General features: G+C 44.0%; 2 protein-coding genes across 3 annotated transcripts; one reads left to right on the top strand and one right to left on the bottom strand.

The window, feature by feature from the left end:
• The first annotated feature begins 1,512 nt into the window (after positions 1-1,512).
• Positions 1,513-5,040, top strand: LOC136490793 (uncharacterized). 2 transcript variants are annotated; one of them, XM_066486990.1, is made up of 4 exons: positions 1,513-1,771; positions 4,004-4,149; positions 4,262-4,374; positions 4,506-5,040. In XM_066486990.1, exons 1-4 carry the CDS (start codon positions 1,746-1,748, stop codon positions 4,950-4,952), a joined length of 732 nt encoding a protein of 243 aa, XP_066343087.1. In that variant the 5' UTR covers positions 1,513-1,745; the 3' UTR covers positions 4,953-5,040. The 2 variants fall into 2 exon arrangements, with proteins under 2 accessions (XP_066343087.1, XP_066343082.1); XM_066486985.1 differs by having other exon boundaries at positions 2,726-4,149.
• A 546-nt stretch (positions 5,041-5,586) lies between these two features.
• LOC136461150 (acyl transferase 1-like) lies at positions 5,587-15,989 on the bottom strand. Its single transcript, XM_066460573.1, has 2 exons — positions 15,552-15,989; positions 5,587-6,555 (listed from the first exon to the last, which is right to left on the bottom strand). The coding sequence occupies exons 1-2, from the start codon at positions 15,987-15,989 to the stop codon at positions 5,587-5,589; spliced, it is 1,407 nt and encodes a 468-aa protein (XP_066316670.1).
• Between the last annotated feature and the right edge of the window lie 1,083 nt (positions 15,990-17,072).

Below are 17,072 nucleotides of genomic sequence, written 5' to 3'. Positions count from 1 at the left end.
GTCAAAGTTTAAAAAATTTAACTTAGATAACTCTAGGAATTTATTTGTTTTAGGGACAGAGAGAGTATTAAGGCAATAAAAAAATCCACTAAAAGGAGACATAACCGAGAAGGCAATACAGCTTGATTTGTGTAAACCTCTTGATTATTACTATTCAATTACGCCAAATTAATTTTTTTAAAAGGATCTTACATGGTTATAGGTTTCCTGAATTTTAGGAAATAAGAATCTAAAATTTTCATTATTAATCCATAAAGAACCATACCTAATTATAGGACATAAGCCCTCCATAGTATATCATCTAGGGAGTGGCTAGCGTCTGGACGTCCGGGTGCTACCCTCGTCCGGCGCCGGCCCGCAAGCACGTGGGGCCGCCCACACTAGTGGGACTGCCTCCACCTGCACTTGCTTCCCGCGCTTGAGGCGAGACAACAGAATGGCGAGGAGGAAATTGCAACACCCGATTTAGTTTTGAAATATCCAGATGGAACAATTGCACGCACATCTGAAAACAAATGAAATATTTAAAACATTCATCTGAAACACTTGCAAAAACACCTAAAAACAATTAAAATCATTGTAAACATACGCAACATCCAAATAAAAAGACTTGCATTATATGTGTGAAAACATATGCAATATCTAGATAAACACACTTCAAACATATGTCGGAGAAAAAAGATGAAACATTGAGAACATGAGCTTGCAACATATGTGTCAACCATTGTAACATATGCAACATCCCGATCTACTTTTGCAACATCCGTGCAACATTCCTTTGAAATATCTGAAACAATTAAAACGTACACTTGCAACATGTGTTTTCAGCGTAACATCTTCTTGCTTTTTGGAAGAATGGTGGCTCGTTGATGTGTGGTGTTCACAGGAGCGCCGTGTGGAGAGCGAAGCCGACGGCGTCGTCCAGCGCTGGTGCTCCGAGAAGGCATGTTGGCTGCACTCGTGCGCGACCACCCACACACTGTTGAGCGCGCAGCCCTACACCACCCCAGTAGAGCGGCCACGCCGCCAGGCGTAGCGCGTTGCCGGCAGGGAGCGACGGGATCGCCACCGATGCCATGTAGAGGAGCGCGCGACGGCGGAGAGGTCGCGTAGGAGGTAGGACGAGGACCTGAGCACGGAGCGCCAGAAAAGCAGTGCGCTAAGATGGCTCGCCTGATGTCGTTGCTTGGAGACGGCAGGCGAGCGGATGAGAGTGATTAAGAGGAATGAGTGGATAAGAATAAGTATGAGTAGTTTTTTTTAACACGAAGGAGCATACGTTATTGGGCCGGTGTGCGGCCCACCGAAGCCTTCGGCGGACGGACGCCGGCGTCAGAGAATTACTGTATCACATCTATCACCAGAAAGAAACAAATCATCGTACCATAGCATTAACTTTTTTTTAGCTAGCATTAACTAACAGAGCTCGATAAGCACTCGCTCTTCGAGGACCAGGCCCAGTCCATCCAAGGGCCGAATCAGTCTACGCGCACACACACCCTCTGCCCATCACCACCGCCACCACCAGAGCAGCCGCGGCGGCGGGAAACCAAACCTAACTCATTGCCCAAGCGGCGGGAAACCAAGAGCCCTTCCCGCCGACTCCGGCCACCCTCCCCACTTCCCCCGCTGCTGCCACGCGCCACCGGCCCCCGCATTTCACGTCCCCAAGACCATTCCCCAACCCTTATCCTCTCAACCCCTTGGTCAGCCGGTTGGGTTTCTCCGCTGCGGTGAAGCTGGAAATGGACGCCGCTGCTTCTTCTGCCAGGTCCTCCTCTTTGCTCGCTCTTGCTTGCTCTTTGCGTGGATTGCTTAAATGCGATTTCGCTTTTTTCCCCCATTCTCCCGTGCGAGCTAATTTCAATTGCGGTACAGATTTCCGTGAGTTAATTTGTCTGCGTTGCTTGTTAGTTTGTCCTGTGGACTGTAGCGGACGGCCTAGCTGTCCATGAATTTTAGGATTCCAGGATGCATCCGAGGGTTCTAGTGATACGATTGCAGCTTGAAGTATCCGAGTATGTGGTTGGAGTGGGGCGTAGGAGTATACTTGAGCTCAGCAAGATGAAAGAAGATTGCGAATGCAGGCAAAATGATTGCTGCTTTCACTACCATAGTCTTAAAATACCAGATCAGATGCTGCAAAACTATTATTCGACTAGTGCTGTTCTTAGTACCCTCTACCCTGCTAATATCCATCTGTTGATGTTAATACCTTTGTAATATCTTTTTGATTTTGCTGACCCAAGTTTCAACATATGGCCTACTTTAAGAAGGTATTAACATCAACAGATGGATATCAAGTTTCAACAATGGTTTGCTGCCAGTTATGAAGAACTAAACAAAAGTACCCAAAAAGTAGTTGCATTTATTCTGACAATTCTAAGTCTACACTCTAGAGTGGTCTGTGTTAAACTTGATTCTTGGTGCATACTTTTTGCTATTTTGCTCAATTTATTTTTACCAAACAACACACCAAACAGAGAAAGTCAGAAGTAAAGAAAGATGCAGTGCGCTTGCCTAATGACAACAACAAAAGCTATGTAGAGAAGCCAACTCTTTTCATCCTTTTTTATTACAACCCAAACATGGCAGAGCCAGTTGTGTAGGAACTTACAGGCATCTTTTGTGGAGCTGAATATGTTGACTGAAACTCTCGTTGTGCTATCCATCCTTGATGTACTTTAGTGAAATAACCCATGATTGACGAGAGTGTATGATGCAGACTGGGTGACAATAACCAGGGAAATACATCACAAGATAATCATTTGAGATCCGTTGATCAAGATAGTAAAGGGCCAATCGATACGCTTTCAGTGCCAAATACAGAGCAAGCAATGGAGAAAGGAGAAAATGCACAAGCTATCCACAATTCAGAATAGATGGAAAAGAAGCGAAAGGCTATTGAGCGCATGGTTGCATGGTTCGGTGAAGCTGGGATTCCTTTTAATACTGCTTGTATAGAGAGTTTTGACTTAATGGTAGAAGCAATTGCACAATGCGGCCCTGGTTTACAGGTACCCTCTCTTGGTGAGCTTGATGGCCCCTTACTTCAGAGGCAACTTTTAGCAATCAATGGTTCAATTGAAGCACTGAAAAAATTCTGGATGTCCGAAGGATGCTCTATTCTGGCTTATACACATGTTGATGATGATGACAGACGGATGTTAAACTTGGCAGTTGATTGTTCTCATGGTGTGTCATTCCTTCGTTCCATCCAACTAACTTCAGACGGCTACGACCAAGCATTTGTTTGCCGACTAGTTGATTCTTGTATTGAAGAAGTTGGAGAGAAAAATGTGGTGCAGGTCATTGGAAACGTTGCTATAGAGATGACTGCAGAAAAAATGCCTAGAAAGAGACCGAACATATTTTGGACTCTTTGTGCTGCAAGTTCCATTAATATGATGCTTGAAGACATAGGGCATATTAGTTTAATCAAGAAAACAGTCGCTAAAGCAAGATCACTGACAGCTTTTATTTATGCACAAACAAATTTGCAGGACATGACCCGCCAGTTCACCAACCAGCAGGGTTTGGTTCATGTTGGGATAACCTATTTCACCACTTGCTGCTTTAACTTAAGGAGCCTTTATAATAAAAGGATTGAGTTGAAGACTATGTTTGTTTCTAAAGAATGGGAGGACAGCAAGTGGTCGAAGGAAGCAGTGGGCAAGAAATTCTATAATTTAGTAGTGAGCAATGAGTTTTGACATAATGTGTTATATGCTATAAATAGTTTTGAACCACTAGTAGAGGTTCTGAGGATGATGGGGAGTGGCAGACCCTCAATGGGATACATATATGGTGAACTTGTGAACGCTAAAAAAGAAATTGCCTTCCGCTTCGAAAACAAGGAAGAGCACTATTTGCCAATATGGAACTATATAGATTTTAGAATGGATGAGTACATGACGAAACCATTGCACTTAGCTGGTTATTATTTGAATCCTTCGTTCTACTATCAAAGCAGAAATGAAATTGAAATGACAGAAATCTTCAGAGATGCAATTGTTGAGTGCACGCGTAAGATGTACCAAGATGAGTCTACACAAGAGAAAATTGTGCATCAATTGAAGCTTTACAGCACAGCTTCAGAGAGTTTTGGAACAGTTCATGCCATTAGTACTCGGATGAATGTTGACCCAGGTAAATTTCTTTCAGGACGAAACATCTTGGCTTTTTTTTTATTTGTTTGTCAAGGTTCAGAATGTAGTCTTCTTTAGTCTAATATACAAGCTAACTCTTGTCCTGTATGTAGTTTCCTGGTGGCAGTTACATGATGGTGCAGCAAAGGAGTTGAGCACAATGGCACTGAGAATATTGAGGTTGACCTGTGGCTCATTGGCCTATGAGCCAAGTTGGATTGAAACGGTAACATAGTGAGCTAGTTTCAAACATTCATCCATCAGTTCTTCAACTTATCATCATTTCATTTATGTAACTCAGATATTTTTAAGAGGTAACTAAGAAATTCTGTTACACTATTCTCTGTCCCTTTTCAGATCCATAGAGAAAAGCCATCTTGGATTAAAAATAAGCAATTTGAGGATTCAGTGTTTGTGACCGTCAACAGGAGGATACAAGGGAAAGCTCAAATGAGTGACAGAGATTCTATACTTGCCTACCTCCCCCGTGACAACGAACCGTTTGAATGGCTGGTGGGCATGTTTCACTTCCATGCCCAACTACCGCACAATAGGGATTTGCTGATGGCACGAGCAAGAAGTGGCGATGGCGCAGGTCTCGCAAAGCTGGCAAATAGATTATTTATTGAGGCAGACAATGTGACATCTGAAGAAGAAGGTGATGAAGAAGCACCAACGCACTCCATCAAAAGGAAGACGTCGTCTGGTGCTTCATGCTCAAAACGAGAGAAGAGACCACGGCTGGTGAAAGGAAATCTGAAAGATGATGAGTCCGAGGGAAGTGATGGAAACATCAGCTACTAATCTTTGGTGATATTCATGGCCTTGTATGTATTACCTTAAAAGGATGATGCATGATTTGGTATGCTTTTGTGGTTTGGCTGTTAAGTAACAGATATCTGTCTGAAATCTGAATGCATGCAATCAGATTTGGTTATTTCATTCATGATCATTATGCTTTCGATGGAAATAGAAAAGAAAAGAAAAGCTCGAGCCCCTGTTTATCAGATATCAAGTTTAACATCCAGTGAGCTAATGTATGGTTGCCCAGGTATTACTGTGGCGCCCCCTAGATTGAAGGGTCCTTCCCTCCTAGTTTAACAAAACGATAGTTGCTCTGAACTTCTGAAACGTGAGAGTATATTTACATATCATTACAGTAGCGAAATGATACCACCAGCTTCCAAATTAGAGAAAAGAAGCTTTGAACATGGCTTCCAAATTAGGGAAACGGCAATACATTGTTCTTGCAAAATTTAAAGAATCAGAACAATGCAACTGTTTGTCCTCTCGGGTTAAAGAACAAATAAATCCAACTGTTTGTCCTTGCAGTAGCGAAAGGAGAATGAAATCCAACTGTGTTTAACTAAACACTCAGCCATCTCAAAACGACAAAAGACATTGAGCAAAACAGTTAAATCCTTGTAAACCTTGATATCTATAGCATATAGCTGCTAGAGGGAACAGGGTATATTTGGAGATTCTTGTCATTCTTGTTAAGCCAAACAGCCATCTCTTTCTTGAACCTCTCCATCGCCGGCCTCGGCAGCAGCAGCGACACCACCGTGGAGTCCTCGCCGTCCTCGTTCTGGCACCTCATGTGATGGCTTCCCAGCTTGGAAGTAAGGTCGCCGGCGAGTGGTATGCCGCCGCCCACATACTCAGCCCACCCAAGCTGCAGTCCTTTCACGGCAGCAATCCATCTGGTGTCAGAGACCTCGTACGTCCTGTCCATGGTCAGAGACGGCCTCTGACGGATGTACGCGGTCGTATCCACCATCGATGCCAGGCACTCCTTGGTCACGCTGAGCTTGGTCTCACGCACGAGCTCAACCGTGTCGGCGAGCGTCTTCCGACAGAGCTCGTCGACGGTCAGTTCCACTATAGGAGAAACATGTGCATTGCCATAGTAACCCCATGGGATGAGGGTGTGGCGATTCCACCTGCCACGGGCATTCATGGTGACCATAAGCCGCACTCGCTGGCTAGGTTCATACCCCAAAGCTATGGTGCGGCATCGCCACATGACTGCAGTTAGAAGCTCGAAGGATGTGGTTGAATCGGCGAGGTGTCCTGGTATGTGGCTTCGTAGAGCGGCCACCTCTCTTTGCCCAAAGACAAAGTATTGGGCTACCATGCGATTGGGCGGAATTGACAGCATCACGTCATCTGATGTAGAGTCTAAGCTATTTAGCAGTGGTTTGTATGCAGGGTTTGGGTATGGGATGGGGGTTGTGTTTTGTGCTGTAGTTAGAAGCTCTCTTTTCCAGACTGGAAGAAGGCTCGGGGATGCTTTAACCATTAGTTCAGTTACACTTGTCATGAGTTGGATCATACCGAATCCATCGGCGATGTTATGGCACATGTGGAATCCAACAACAAATCCGCCACATTTGAGTTCTGTCACCTATATATGAGAAAATAAAAAGACGACATTACTTATGATAAGAAAAATATACCTATCTCAACCTACTTATGCATTTAGTACATTCATTTTTGATATCTTGCAACTACAAATAACTTCAGAAACTTTCCTGAAATATAAATCTTTCTAGCCGTACAATAGAAATCATCTAAACAAAATGGGAAAATATCACAAAATCAGAAACCTTTTATGATTCCAACCTATATATACAAGGAACTCCGTTGTCTCTAGGTACCAGGTTTCTTTTTTCCTGACTAGAATGGTTTAATTATTTTTTCCCAAATTTAATTTATAGCCAGAGGGCGCACTGCAACAAAAATATTACTATATAGAGAGTTTTTTTTTTCTGCCGGCAACATCTTCTAATAACCAATGTCCACTTCTTTCTAACTTAATATTTGATAAAGCTACTTTTGCAGGCTCTTTGGAGTTTGGTCTTGACTCTTGACCTATTAAAGTGAACTATTTGTATGATTACTTCATGTTAGACTGTGTAATGTTTCCGTAGGTTCAAACTTCATTGGCCTGAAGCCCAGTCCAATAATGTATGTGTTGGTAGACTCATGTCTATGTATATGTACCATAGAAGAGAGATTGAGCAGAGTGTTTCAAACATTTCCCACCTCTAGATGGTGTTAAAGCCATGCAAATATTAGCAATAATGGTGGTGATGAACATGCTGCTGCGGTGGTGAAAGGGAAGGATTTGGTGCCACACACTTACATGAAAATCGGGACGAGTCAGTTCGGTGCGACAGAGCAATGAAAGAGCAACGGCAGAGGCGTGCGAATGAGATGGAGAAACGCATGGCAGCGGGCAGCTAGCGTAGGTGAAGAAAGGGGCGAGCTCCAGCTTTGTGCTTTGTGTCATGGTGTTTTTTTTTTAGATTGATCTCTAATTCTAAATTGGGCCCAACGGTCCAGTTGGGCCTTTGATCCGCGCTCTAATCGGGGCGCCCAGCCCACTATGACTGGAGGGCCCCTGTCACACTGCGCTATATATAGAGGTGGGGGCCAGCGGCTCTGAGTACGAGGTTCGCCTGAGCCGAGCTCCCCACTGATAAACCCTAACCCGATCTAGTGAGGGGCGCAGCCAGTGACGGGAAGCACCGCCACCACTGCACTACGCCGCCATCGGTCTTCACCGCCGGTCGCCACCGCCCATCACCGCCACCGTCCTCACCGACCGTCGCTGCCCTCGCGCAGACACCGACACAATGACCATGGCCGACGCCTCTTGATCGAAGGTCTACGATGGTCGGTAACCTAGCACTACTCCTCCCTCTAATCTCTGTCTAGTTCATGTACTAGGACATGTTATCCATTTACAAGATATACCCGGCTAGATCTATGATTATGTGATCATAATAGATTTCAACAATGGTACCAGAGCCAGGTCTTCTAGGGCTTTTAGATCTAGATCGGGTGAACGAAAAACGAATTGGGTTAATCCTAACCCTAACCCTAATCCCCAATCGGCAAAGAACCGAGAAGAACACAACGAGGTCTAAAGACAGAGAAGGGGAAAGGGGAAAGGGCATGGGAGGCTCGCCGGAGCTAGACCGACGACCACTGGTAGCAAGAGTAACCCTAACCCTAATCGGGTGAAGCACACAGAAGAGAAAGGGTGTCAGTTTTTGGAAAGGATCTCAAAGCCGAACACTAACCCGTGAAATCATCTCGGGGAAGAAGAACAGTCTCTAACCCTAACCCTAGAAAACCCTCACCCAAGAATCAGATCGGACGAAGGAGAGGAGGACCTACCGGACTCTTCTACCGCGCGTCACCACCGTCGTCGTGTGGGTTGTCTGCTACCGGCGTGCGGGAAGGAGCTCCGCCGCCGCCTCGTCGGCGAGCAGGGAGAAGCCGAGCTGCCGCTGCTCCTCGGGCTTGCGCGAGCTCCGGCCAAGGGTGCCGCTGCTAGTTCGCTCGATGGCGGCACGCTCACCCGCGTGGGGAGCACGCGCACCGGCGAAGGGGCCGGCAACGGCGCCATGTCGCTCGGTCGCCGTTGCTGCTCGTTGCGCTGAGAGCTACTACGCTGAGAGAGAGAGAAAGGGGACAAAGAAATGTCTAGGGTTTTAGGGGCAGCCGCGACCGGGGGGGGGGGGGTTTGATCCTGCGACATCGACGCTCGGCCGTCGGATGAAAGCGGACGCCTCAGATTGCTTGGGCCAGAATCAGCCTAGGCGGGCGAGAACTTTCCCGGCCCAGGCCCAGGTTGCGGCCTGGGCGTGGGGGAGGCGCCGTGACCGAACGCACGCATGAACTGGGCCTGGGCTGCGCTAGTGCTGTGCTGGCCGCGTGCGCTACTGGGCCGTTCACTGCTGCTGCAGGCTGGGCCAGAATGAACAACGAATGAAGTTTAAATTTTTTATTTATTTTCAGAAGCTTTGAATGAATTTGATGAATTTTGTTTTAATTCTCTGTTAAATTTTGAACCATCACGATAAATTTTTAGAGAATAGAGAAATTACAGAGAAATGCTTCTGAAAAATAGATAATTTTTTACGTTTTCCACTGCTAAAGCAATAGTTTATTCTCCAATTATTTTGAACCAACGTGATATTTAATTAGAGAAAAAGAGATTTTGACATTATTATGATGTTGTTACTTTCTGACCTACGTTGTTAATAACAATATCGTAATTTTAATGATTTTATGCATTATTTTTATTTCTACCCAATGGTGATGTAGATTTAATGTATAAACAGTTGTATGTTTTAATTTTGACCAACGTTGGAATCAAGGCATGCAACTGTTGTTATTATTTATGTTCTCACTCTATATGAATTGTATTTTCAGGCGGATATAACTTGATGGGTTGTATCAAAGAGATCCCCACTTTCAAAGGTGACAACTATACGGAGTGGAAGAAAAAGATTGACCTGGCCTTCATCTTGGCTGAGGTGGACTGGGTAGTCACCTCACCGTGTCCCACTGAGCCTGTGGCACCGATGAGAGAGACAAAAGAGGCTGATGCTGCTTGGGCAACTAGAGAGGAATTTTGCATGCCAAAAGATATCCTATGACCTTGAGCATAGAAAGTGGGTCACTACCAACAAGAAATGTTTGGCTGTGATAAAGAACATGATTGAGCCTATAATTGTGGGCTCAATCCCAGAGTGTGACACGGTCATCGAGTATCTCGATAGAATAAAGAGTTAGTTCACTGGCTCTTCAAAGACATATGCTACCCAGCTGATAAAGCAGCTGGTGACAGAGAGGTACTCTGAAAATGGTGACATAAGAGAGCATATACTAAGGATGAGCAATTTGGCATCCAAGCTAAAACCAATGGACCTGGCTCTCAAGGAAGAGTTCCTTATCCATCTAATTTTTGCTTCCTTGCTAAATGAATTTGATACTTTTGTTGTCAATTACAACATACAACCCGAGAAGTGGGACTTAGAGAGGCCCATGGCTATGTGTGTGCAAGAGAAGAGAATGAAAGCTGCCAATGGTGGCACTATCAATTATGTGAAAGACAACAAGAAAAAGAATAATAATGCTAACTCCTCCTCAAAGTCAAAGGGAAAGGGTCCCATGCTGCATCAGCCTCAGCAAAACAAGTTCATAGTAGAGAAAGACCAATGTCTCTATTGCAAGAAGACGGGATATTATAAGAAAGATTATCCCGATTACTTAAAGATGATTATGACAAAGAAAGGTGAGAACATTATTATGTTCATAAATGAATCCCTGTATGTACAGTATTCAAAATCTACTTGGTGGATTGACTCAGGTGCAACTGTTCATGTTGCTAATTCCTTATAGGGATTCCGTTCGATGAGGACTATGCAAAGAAGAGAAAGACATGTTAAAGCTGCAAATGGAGTCCTAGCAGATGTTGAAGCCGTTGGTGATCTTTCTCTAGAGCTTGCTGATGGCTTCACACTTTTACTTAGAGATGTACTTTATGTTCCCTCTTTACAGAGAAACTTAATTAGTGTTTCATGCTTGGACAATGATGGATATGATTGCAATTTTGGAAATGGCAAATGTAAGATAACATTTAATAATGCATGTGTTGGTCTTGCTATCTTACAAAATGAGCTTTATTTGTTATCACTACGTGATGATGTGAATGTTGTATGCGATGATGGAAACATTGCGTGCGACAATGAGAATGTATCCTCGTCTGTGAATGTAAATAGAAAACGAAAGAGAGCTCACGATACTTCATCAAAATTATGGAACTATCGTTTAGGCCATATTTCTACGGGGAGAATAGAAAGACTAGTTAAGAATGATATTCTTCCTCCATTAGAGTTCTCAGATTTAGAACAATGCAGAGAATGCATAAAAGGAAAGTATGTAACAAAATTAAGAAAGATGCCAAACGAAGCGCATGAATTTTACAGATTATTCACATAGACATCTATGGTCTGTTTCCTGTAAAGAGTGTAGATGGTTATGATTCGTTCATAACATTCATAGATGATTACTCCCATTATGGCTACATTTATCCAATCAAAGAAAGAACAGAAGCATTGGATAAATTTAAGATATTTAAGGTAGAAGTTAAAAACCAACACAATTTAAAGATTAAGATAGTCATGTCCAACCGTGGGGGGGAGTACTACGGTCGGCATACCCCATATGGCCAAGTTCCTGGACCTTTTGCAAGGTTCTTACAGGAGAATAGTATAGTAGCACAGTATTCTACACCGAACGAACCTCAGCACAATGGAGTTGCTGAAAGACGTAATCGTACCCTGATGGATATGGTGCGCAGTATGATAAGTTACTCCACCTTACTGTTGAGACTGTGGATGGAGACGTTAAAAACTGCCATTCATATTCTCAATAGAGTACCAAGTAAGCCGGTGCCCAAAACACCATATGAGTTATGGACAAGAAGAGTACCCTGACTAAACCACTTACGTGTGTGTGGGAGTCCTACTGAGGCTAAAGTATTTAACCCAAACATTGGGAAGCTAGATCCCAAAACAATAAGTTGCCATTTCATTGGCTACCTAGAAAAGTTAAAAGGTTTTCGTTTCTACTGTCCAGACAGACATACAAAGTTTGTGGAAACAAGACACGCTGTCTTCCTAGAGGATGAAATGGTGAGGGGGAGCATGGTAGCTCGAGAAATTGACCTTGAAGAGAAGCGGGTGTATGCGCCCACTCTGATGATTCATGAGCCATTTTTCTCACTACCTGCTGTCGTTGCACCGACAGTGTAAGATACTGTGGTGCCAGCACCTGTTGTTATTCCGCTTGTGGCAACAATGAATGACGATGAGGAACCTGTTCTTCAGGATCCTGTAGAACCTATTGCCACACATGAGGGGAGCAACAACAGCCTCAAACAGAAGATATGCTAAATGTGGAGGCCCCTAGAAAATCTCAAAGAGTTAAAAAATTAGCTATCCCTACTGACTATGAAGTATACAACACTGAGGAATTTCAAATGGAGGATGATCCCACCTCATTTGAAGAAGCCATGAGAAGTGATCATTCATCAAAGTGGCTTGAGGCCATGGAAGATGAAATGAAATCTATGAATGCCAATAAAGTTTGGGACTTAGAAATAATTTCTAAAGGAGCCAAAATAGTAGGCTATAAATGGGTCTACAAAACAAAACTTGACTCTCAAGAGAATATAGAGAGATATAAAGCGCGACTTGTGGCAAAAGGCTTTACGCAAAGAGAAGGCATTGATTACAATGAGACCTTTTCTTCAGTCTCATGTAAGGATTCCTTCAGAATCATAATGGCATTAGTGGCACATTACGATTTAGAATTACATCAGATGGATGTAAAGACGACATTTCTCAACGGGGACTTGGAGGAAAATATTTACATGGCACAACCGAAAGGTTTTGTCATGGAAGGAAAAGAACGAATAGGATGCCGCCTAAAGAAATCCATTTATGGATTAAAACAAGCTTCAAGACAGTGGTACTTGAAGTTTGATTAGACAATAAGGAATTTTGGGTTTAAAGAGAATGTAGAGGACAATTGTGTCTATGCAAAGTTTAAGAATGGGAAGTTTATCTTCCTTATCCTGTATGTGGATGATATCTTACTTGCTAGTAGTGATGTCAGTCTACTACTGGAGACAGAAGTTTTTGTCCTCAAAATTTGATATGAAAGATCTTGGTGAAGCTTCGTTCATTCTAGGGATCGAGATTCACCGAGATAGAAGTAAAGGGATATTAGGACTATCACAAAAGGCATACATAAAAAAGATCTTAAAGAAATTTAATATGCATAAATGTAGTCCCTCACTTGCTCCTATAGTCAAGGGCGACAGATATGGAGATTTTCAATGCCCCAGGAATCAGTATGAGATCGATCAAATGAAAACGGTTCCATATGCTTCAGCTATCGGAAGCTTGCAATATGCTCAAGTATGTACGCGCCCTGACTTGGTATTTGTTATCGGGTTACTTGGCAGATTCCAGAGCAATCCTAGAACCGAACACTAGAAATTAGTAAAGAAAGTCTTGCGTTATTTGCAAGGAACGAAAAGCCTCATGATGATGTATAGAAGATCAGATTCACTCCATATAGTGGGATTCAGATTCAGATTATGCGGGAGATGATAGAAAATCCACGTCAGGATATGTATTCACTCTCGAAGGGGAGCTATTTCATGGAAAAGCTCAAAGCAAACCGTCACTACATCGTCCACAATATATGCCGAGTTTATAGCGTGTTATGAGGCAACGGGGCAGGTGAACTGGCTAAAGTTCATACCCGGTTTGAAGGTGGTTGATGACATCTATAGACCACTTAAGTTATACTACGATAATAATCAGGCAGTACAGTATGCTCACAACAATAAGTCAAGTGGTGCTGCCAAACACACTGACATAAAGTATTATATTGTGAAAGATAAAGTTCGAGATCATGTCATAAGTCTTGAGCATATAAGTACTGAAAAGATGCTCGCGGATCCGCTTACAAAATGCTTACCACCCAACGTGTTCAGAGAACATGTAGCCGGGATGGGTTTAAGGGAAAGCCTATAATTCCTGGACAAAAGAAGGCCCAAAGTTAAGTATCTATTTCAGAACAGAGTGGTGTGTTGTAGTTGTTAAATCTATCGGCAATTGACCGTGATGATGAAACATGCTCTATGCGCTAATCTGTAATGTAATGAACAAAAGTAAATAATATGAAATTGAAAGATGGTAGGAGATCAAAGGGGAGATTGTTAGATTGATCTCTAATCCCAAACTGGGCCCAACGACCCAGTTGGGCCTTTGATCCGCGCCCTAATCGAGGACGCCCAGCCCACTATGGCTGGAGGGCCTCTATCACACTGTGCTATATATAGAGGTGGGGGCCGGCGGCTCTGAGTATGAGGTTCGCCTAAGCTGAGCTCCCCACCGATAAACCCTAACCCGATCTAGTGAGGGGCACAGCCAGTGATGGGAAGCACCGCCACCACTGCATTGCGCCGCCACCAGTCTTCACCGCCGGTCGCCACCACCCATCACCATCACCGTCCTCACCGACTGTCGCTGCCCTCGCGCCATGGCCGACGCCTCTGGATCGAAGGTTTACGATGGTCGGTAACCTAGCACTACTCCTCCCTCTAATCTCTATCTAGTTCACGTACTAGGACATGTTATCCATTTACAAGATGTACCTGGCTAGATCTATGACTATGTGATCATAATAGATGTCAACAGTTTTAGGTCCAGTTTGGTTATTAGGGCAGCCTCGCAAGGCCAAGCTAGCCTTATCTTGCCATGGCAAGGAGAGAATTTTGCTATCTGGGAATAACAAAGGGAAAAACCTTGCTGGCATAGGAAACGGGGAAACTTGCTAGCAATCTATCAAAAACTCACATACATTGGATTGCCTAGCAAGATGAGAAAAGGTTTTGGAACTTCACATAAGGATCCAAACACACCCAAAGTTCTTGTCGATTGGATGAGGTCGTTTGAGAAGCGAGCAACCACGCTGTCCAACGGCCTGCCTGGTGGCCAGCACGCCTCGACGCTCCTCGGTCGGGCTGGCTGTGTGCTGCTGGCCATGCAGCGAAATTATTGATTTGATTTTATAAGTTGTTGTCTTTCTAGAGTTAGTCTGATTTGGGTTTGGATCGCTGGGGGATTTTGATTCAGTCTCGATTTTGTCCTTGGCACCTTGCTCCCTGGCACAGCTTGCTGATTTGGGCTTGTTGGTTTGGAAAATCCTTGTACTCCCTCCATTCCTTAATATAAGCCATATAGATTTTTAAAGAAAATTCCAAAATATAGGTACGTATCAGCTCCCACGCCGATTTGTTTGAAAACTTTCCCACAGTACATAGCACATGCCCCAACCAATCCCTTAGATTTAGAAAGCAATCTAATTTGGAGAGAGAAGATAGCCTGATTTTCCTTTTTTTTCCTCGGTCTCACATCCTTTCCCAAGCCGTGCGTTAATATTGGTGCTAAAAACTATATGGCTTATATTAAGGAACAGAGGGAGTATAGATTTGGGAGACACGAGGAAATCTATTTGATTTCGAATTGGGGATGGTTAGATAGGACTGCGGAGGCCAGACGGAAATTTAGTGTAGAAATTTTGCCTCTTTATTATTAGGTATAGGAATAAATATAGATATAGAAGAAGAGAGGAGAATGTTCAAAACTTTCATGACTTGTACATTTTACTTTTAGTTTTGGTATATTTAAATGCAATCTTGTGATGCCTCAACCTTGAATAATCTCAATCACAAATTTAAAATTTTCCAAGGATATATATTTTTTGAGGCACCAGAAAAAAGTCTTACAGGAAAGATGTAGCACATTGCTAAAATTACAATTGTATCGATCTGAAGATCTGGTTAAAATACGACAGAAATGCATATCCACTTCTCACGTTCCTAGGAGATTTTAAAACACTTCCCCAAAACATAACTAAAATGAAAAGATAATGACTAGGCATAGAACCCACTTGGAGAACGGTTATAGGGAAAGAAAAGAAAGAAAGGAATGAAATTACGTATACGACATATAACACAGGTACCTGCATGAAGAGCAAAGGTCTGCCAGTGACGGCTTTTACATCACCAGGGTCGCAGAGCAGCTGGTCCAGGCACGGATACGGCGGCAGCAGCGGCTCCCCGAAGTCCTGGAGCCGCACGTCAGCGTCGGCGTCGACGAACACCACGCCTTCCGCGGTGCAGTCCACGACGAGCTTCCCTCCGGCTTCCTCCCTGAGGCGGCCGGCGACTGGGTAGTAGTACACCAGCGCCTCCGCGAGCGCCGCCTTGAAGGTCCCCTTGAGGTCGGCCGGCCTGTCGTCGGTCCGGCCAGGGCAGTTGCGGAAGAAGCCGACGACCGTCTCGTAGTAGCGGAGCAGGTGCTGGTCGTCGATGTCGGACAGTGGCTTGGTCTCGCATGGCGTCGGCCGCTCCGGCGACACCAGCTGTGGCTCGCTCCGGCGTGCCTTGAAGGACACCATTTTGCTGTTGTCGATATCTAGCAGTTGGTTTGGATTTTGGACACAGTGTGTGAGTGTTGATTTTCAGCTGGCCGGCGATACTTATACTTATTATATAGGTGCATGCATAGCACTAGCACCTGGCCTGATGATGAAACAGCCAAACCAAGGTGACGTACGTGATGCATCCATAGACGTTCCTAATAATTAAGGCAAGCAAGCTGGCTGGCTGGCTGGCCTTGTTGATATGAGCTATGCAGTAGTAGTCCATAATTACTGTTGCATTGCCAGCTCAAGTTATGTAAATACTACTGTAGTATGCATGGATGCCTGGGGATAACACTGCTGCACCAGCAGATGCAGACAATATATAATCTAGCTATTATTACTCCCTCCCATAGTACTGTAACAGACTGGTAACCAGGCAGTAATATATAAGCAAGCAAGCTGGCTGGCTGGCTGGCCTTGGCCAGCCTTGTTTGATATGAGATACAGGGCAATGCAACAAACAGTCTATTCCATTTTTTGTAGGCTTCCCTCAAACAAGAGGACATATTACGGTGACTGGTTACTTAGTTTGATCTGGTCAAAAGGATTCTCTCTTGGCCGTTTCTCGAATATCTAGGACGATGTTGCGCAAACTTGGTTTATTTTTCGAGAACTTGCGCTGCACGTATTTCATTAAAAGAAGTTTTGGAATACAAACACTAGCATGCCATGGCGAGGTGCCAGGCGCCAGCACATAAACACAAATGAGTTACACTTTGGATGTCTACATTTGGACTAAATGCGCAAAACTTGGTCATGCCAACAAAACTAACAAGGCCCCTAAAAAAATGACCAACCTTAATTAGAGCATCAGCAATAGTCCAACAAAATAAAAAGATAAATCAATGAGTCACTACTACAGATCTGACATTCCCTGACGGCTTCATCACTGTCGGTTTTTAAGAAACCGGCAGTGATGACAGTGATAGGACCAAGCGACACTGATATTGGGTCATCACTGTCGGTTTGTAGCTAAGTACAAGAAAACTTTCATAACTTTCTCATACGATGTCAAATGAAGACGAACTTTATACCAAAGTTGTAGTACCCGCGACG

The sequence above is a fragment of the Miscanthus floridulus genome, chromosome 1 (assembly GCF_019320115.1).
Source record: "Miscanthus floridulus cultivar M001 chromosome 1, ASM1932011v1, whole genome shotgun sequence".
In the NCBI taxonomy this organism is placed as follows: Eukaryota; Viridiplantae; Streptophyta; class Magnoliopsida; order Poales; family Poaceae; genus Miscanthus; species Miscanthus floridulus.
The sequence above is the reverse complement of the archived record's forward strand: the minus strand, read 5'-3'. Positions and strand labels throughout refer to the sequence as shown.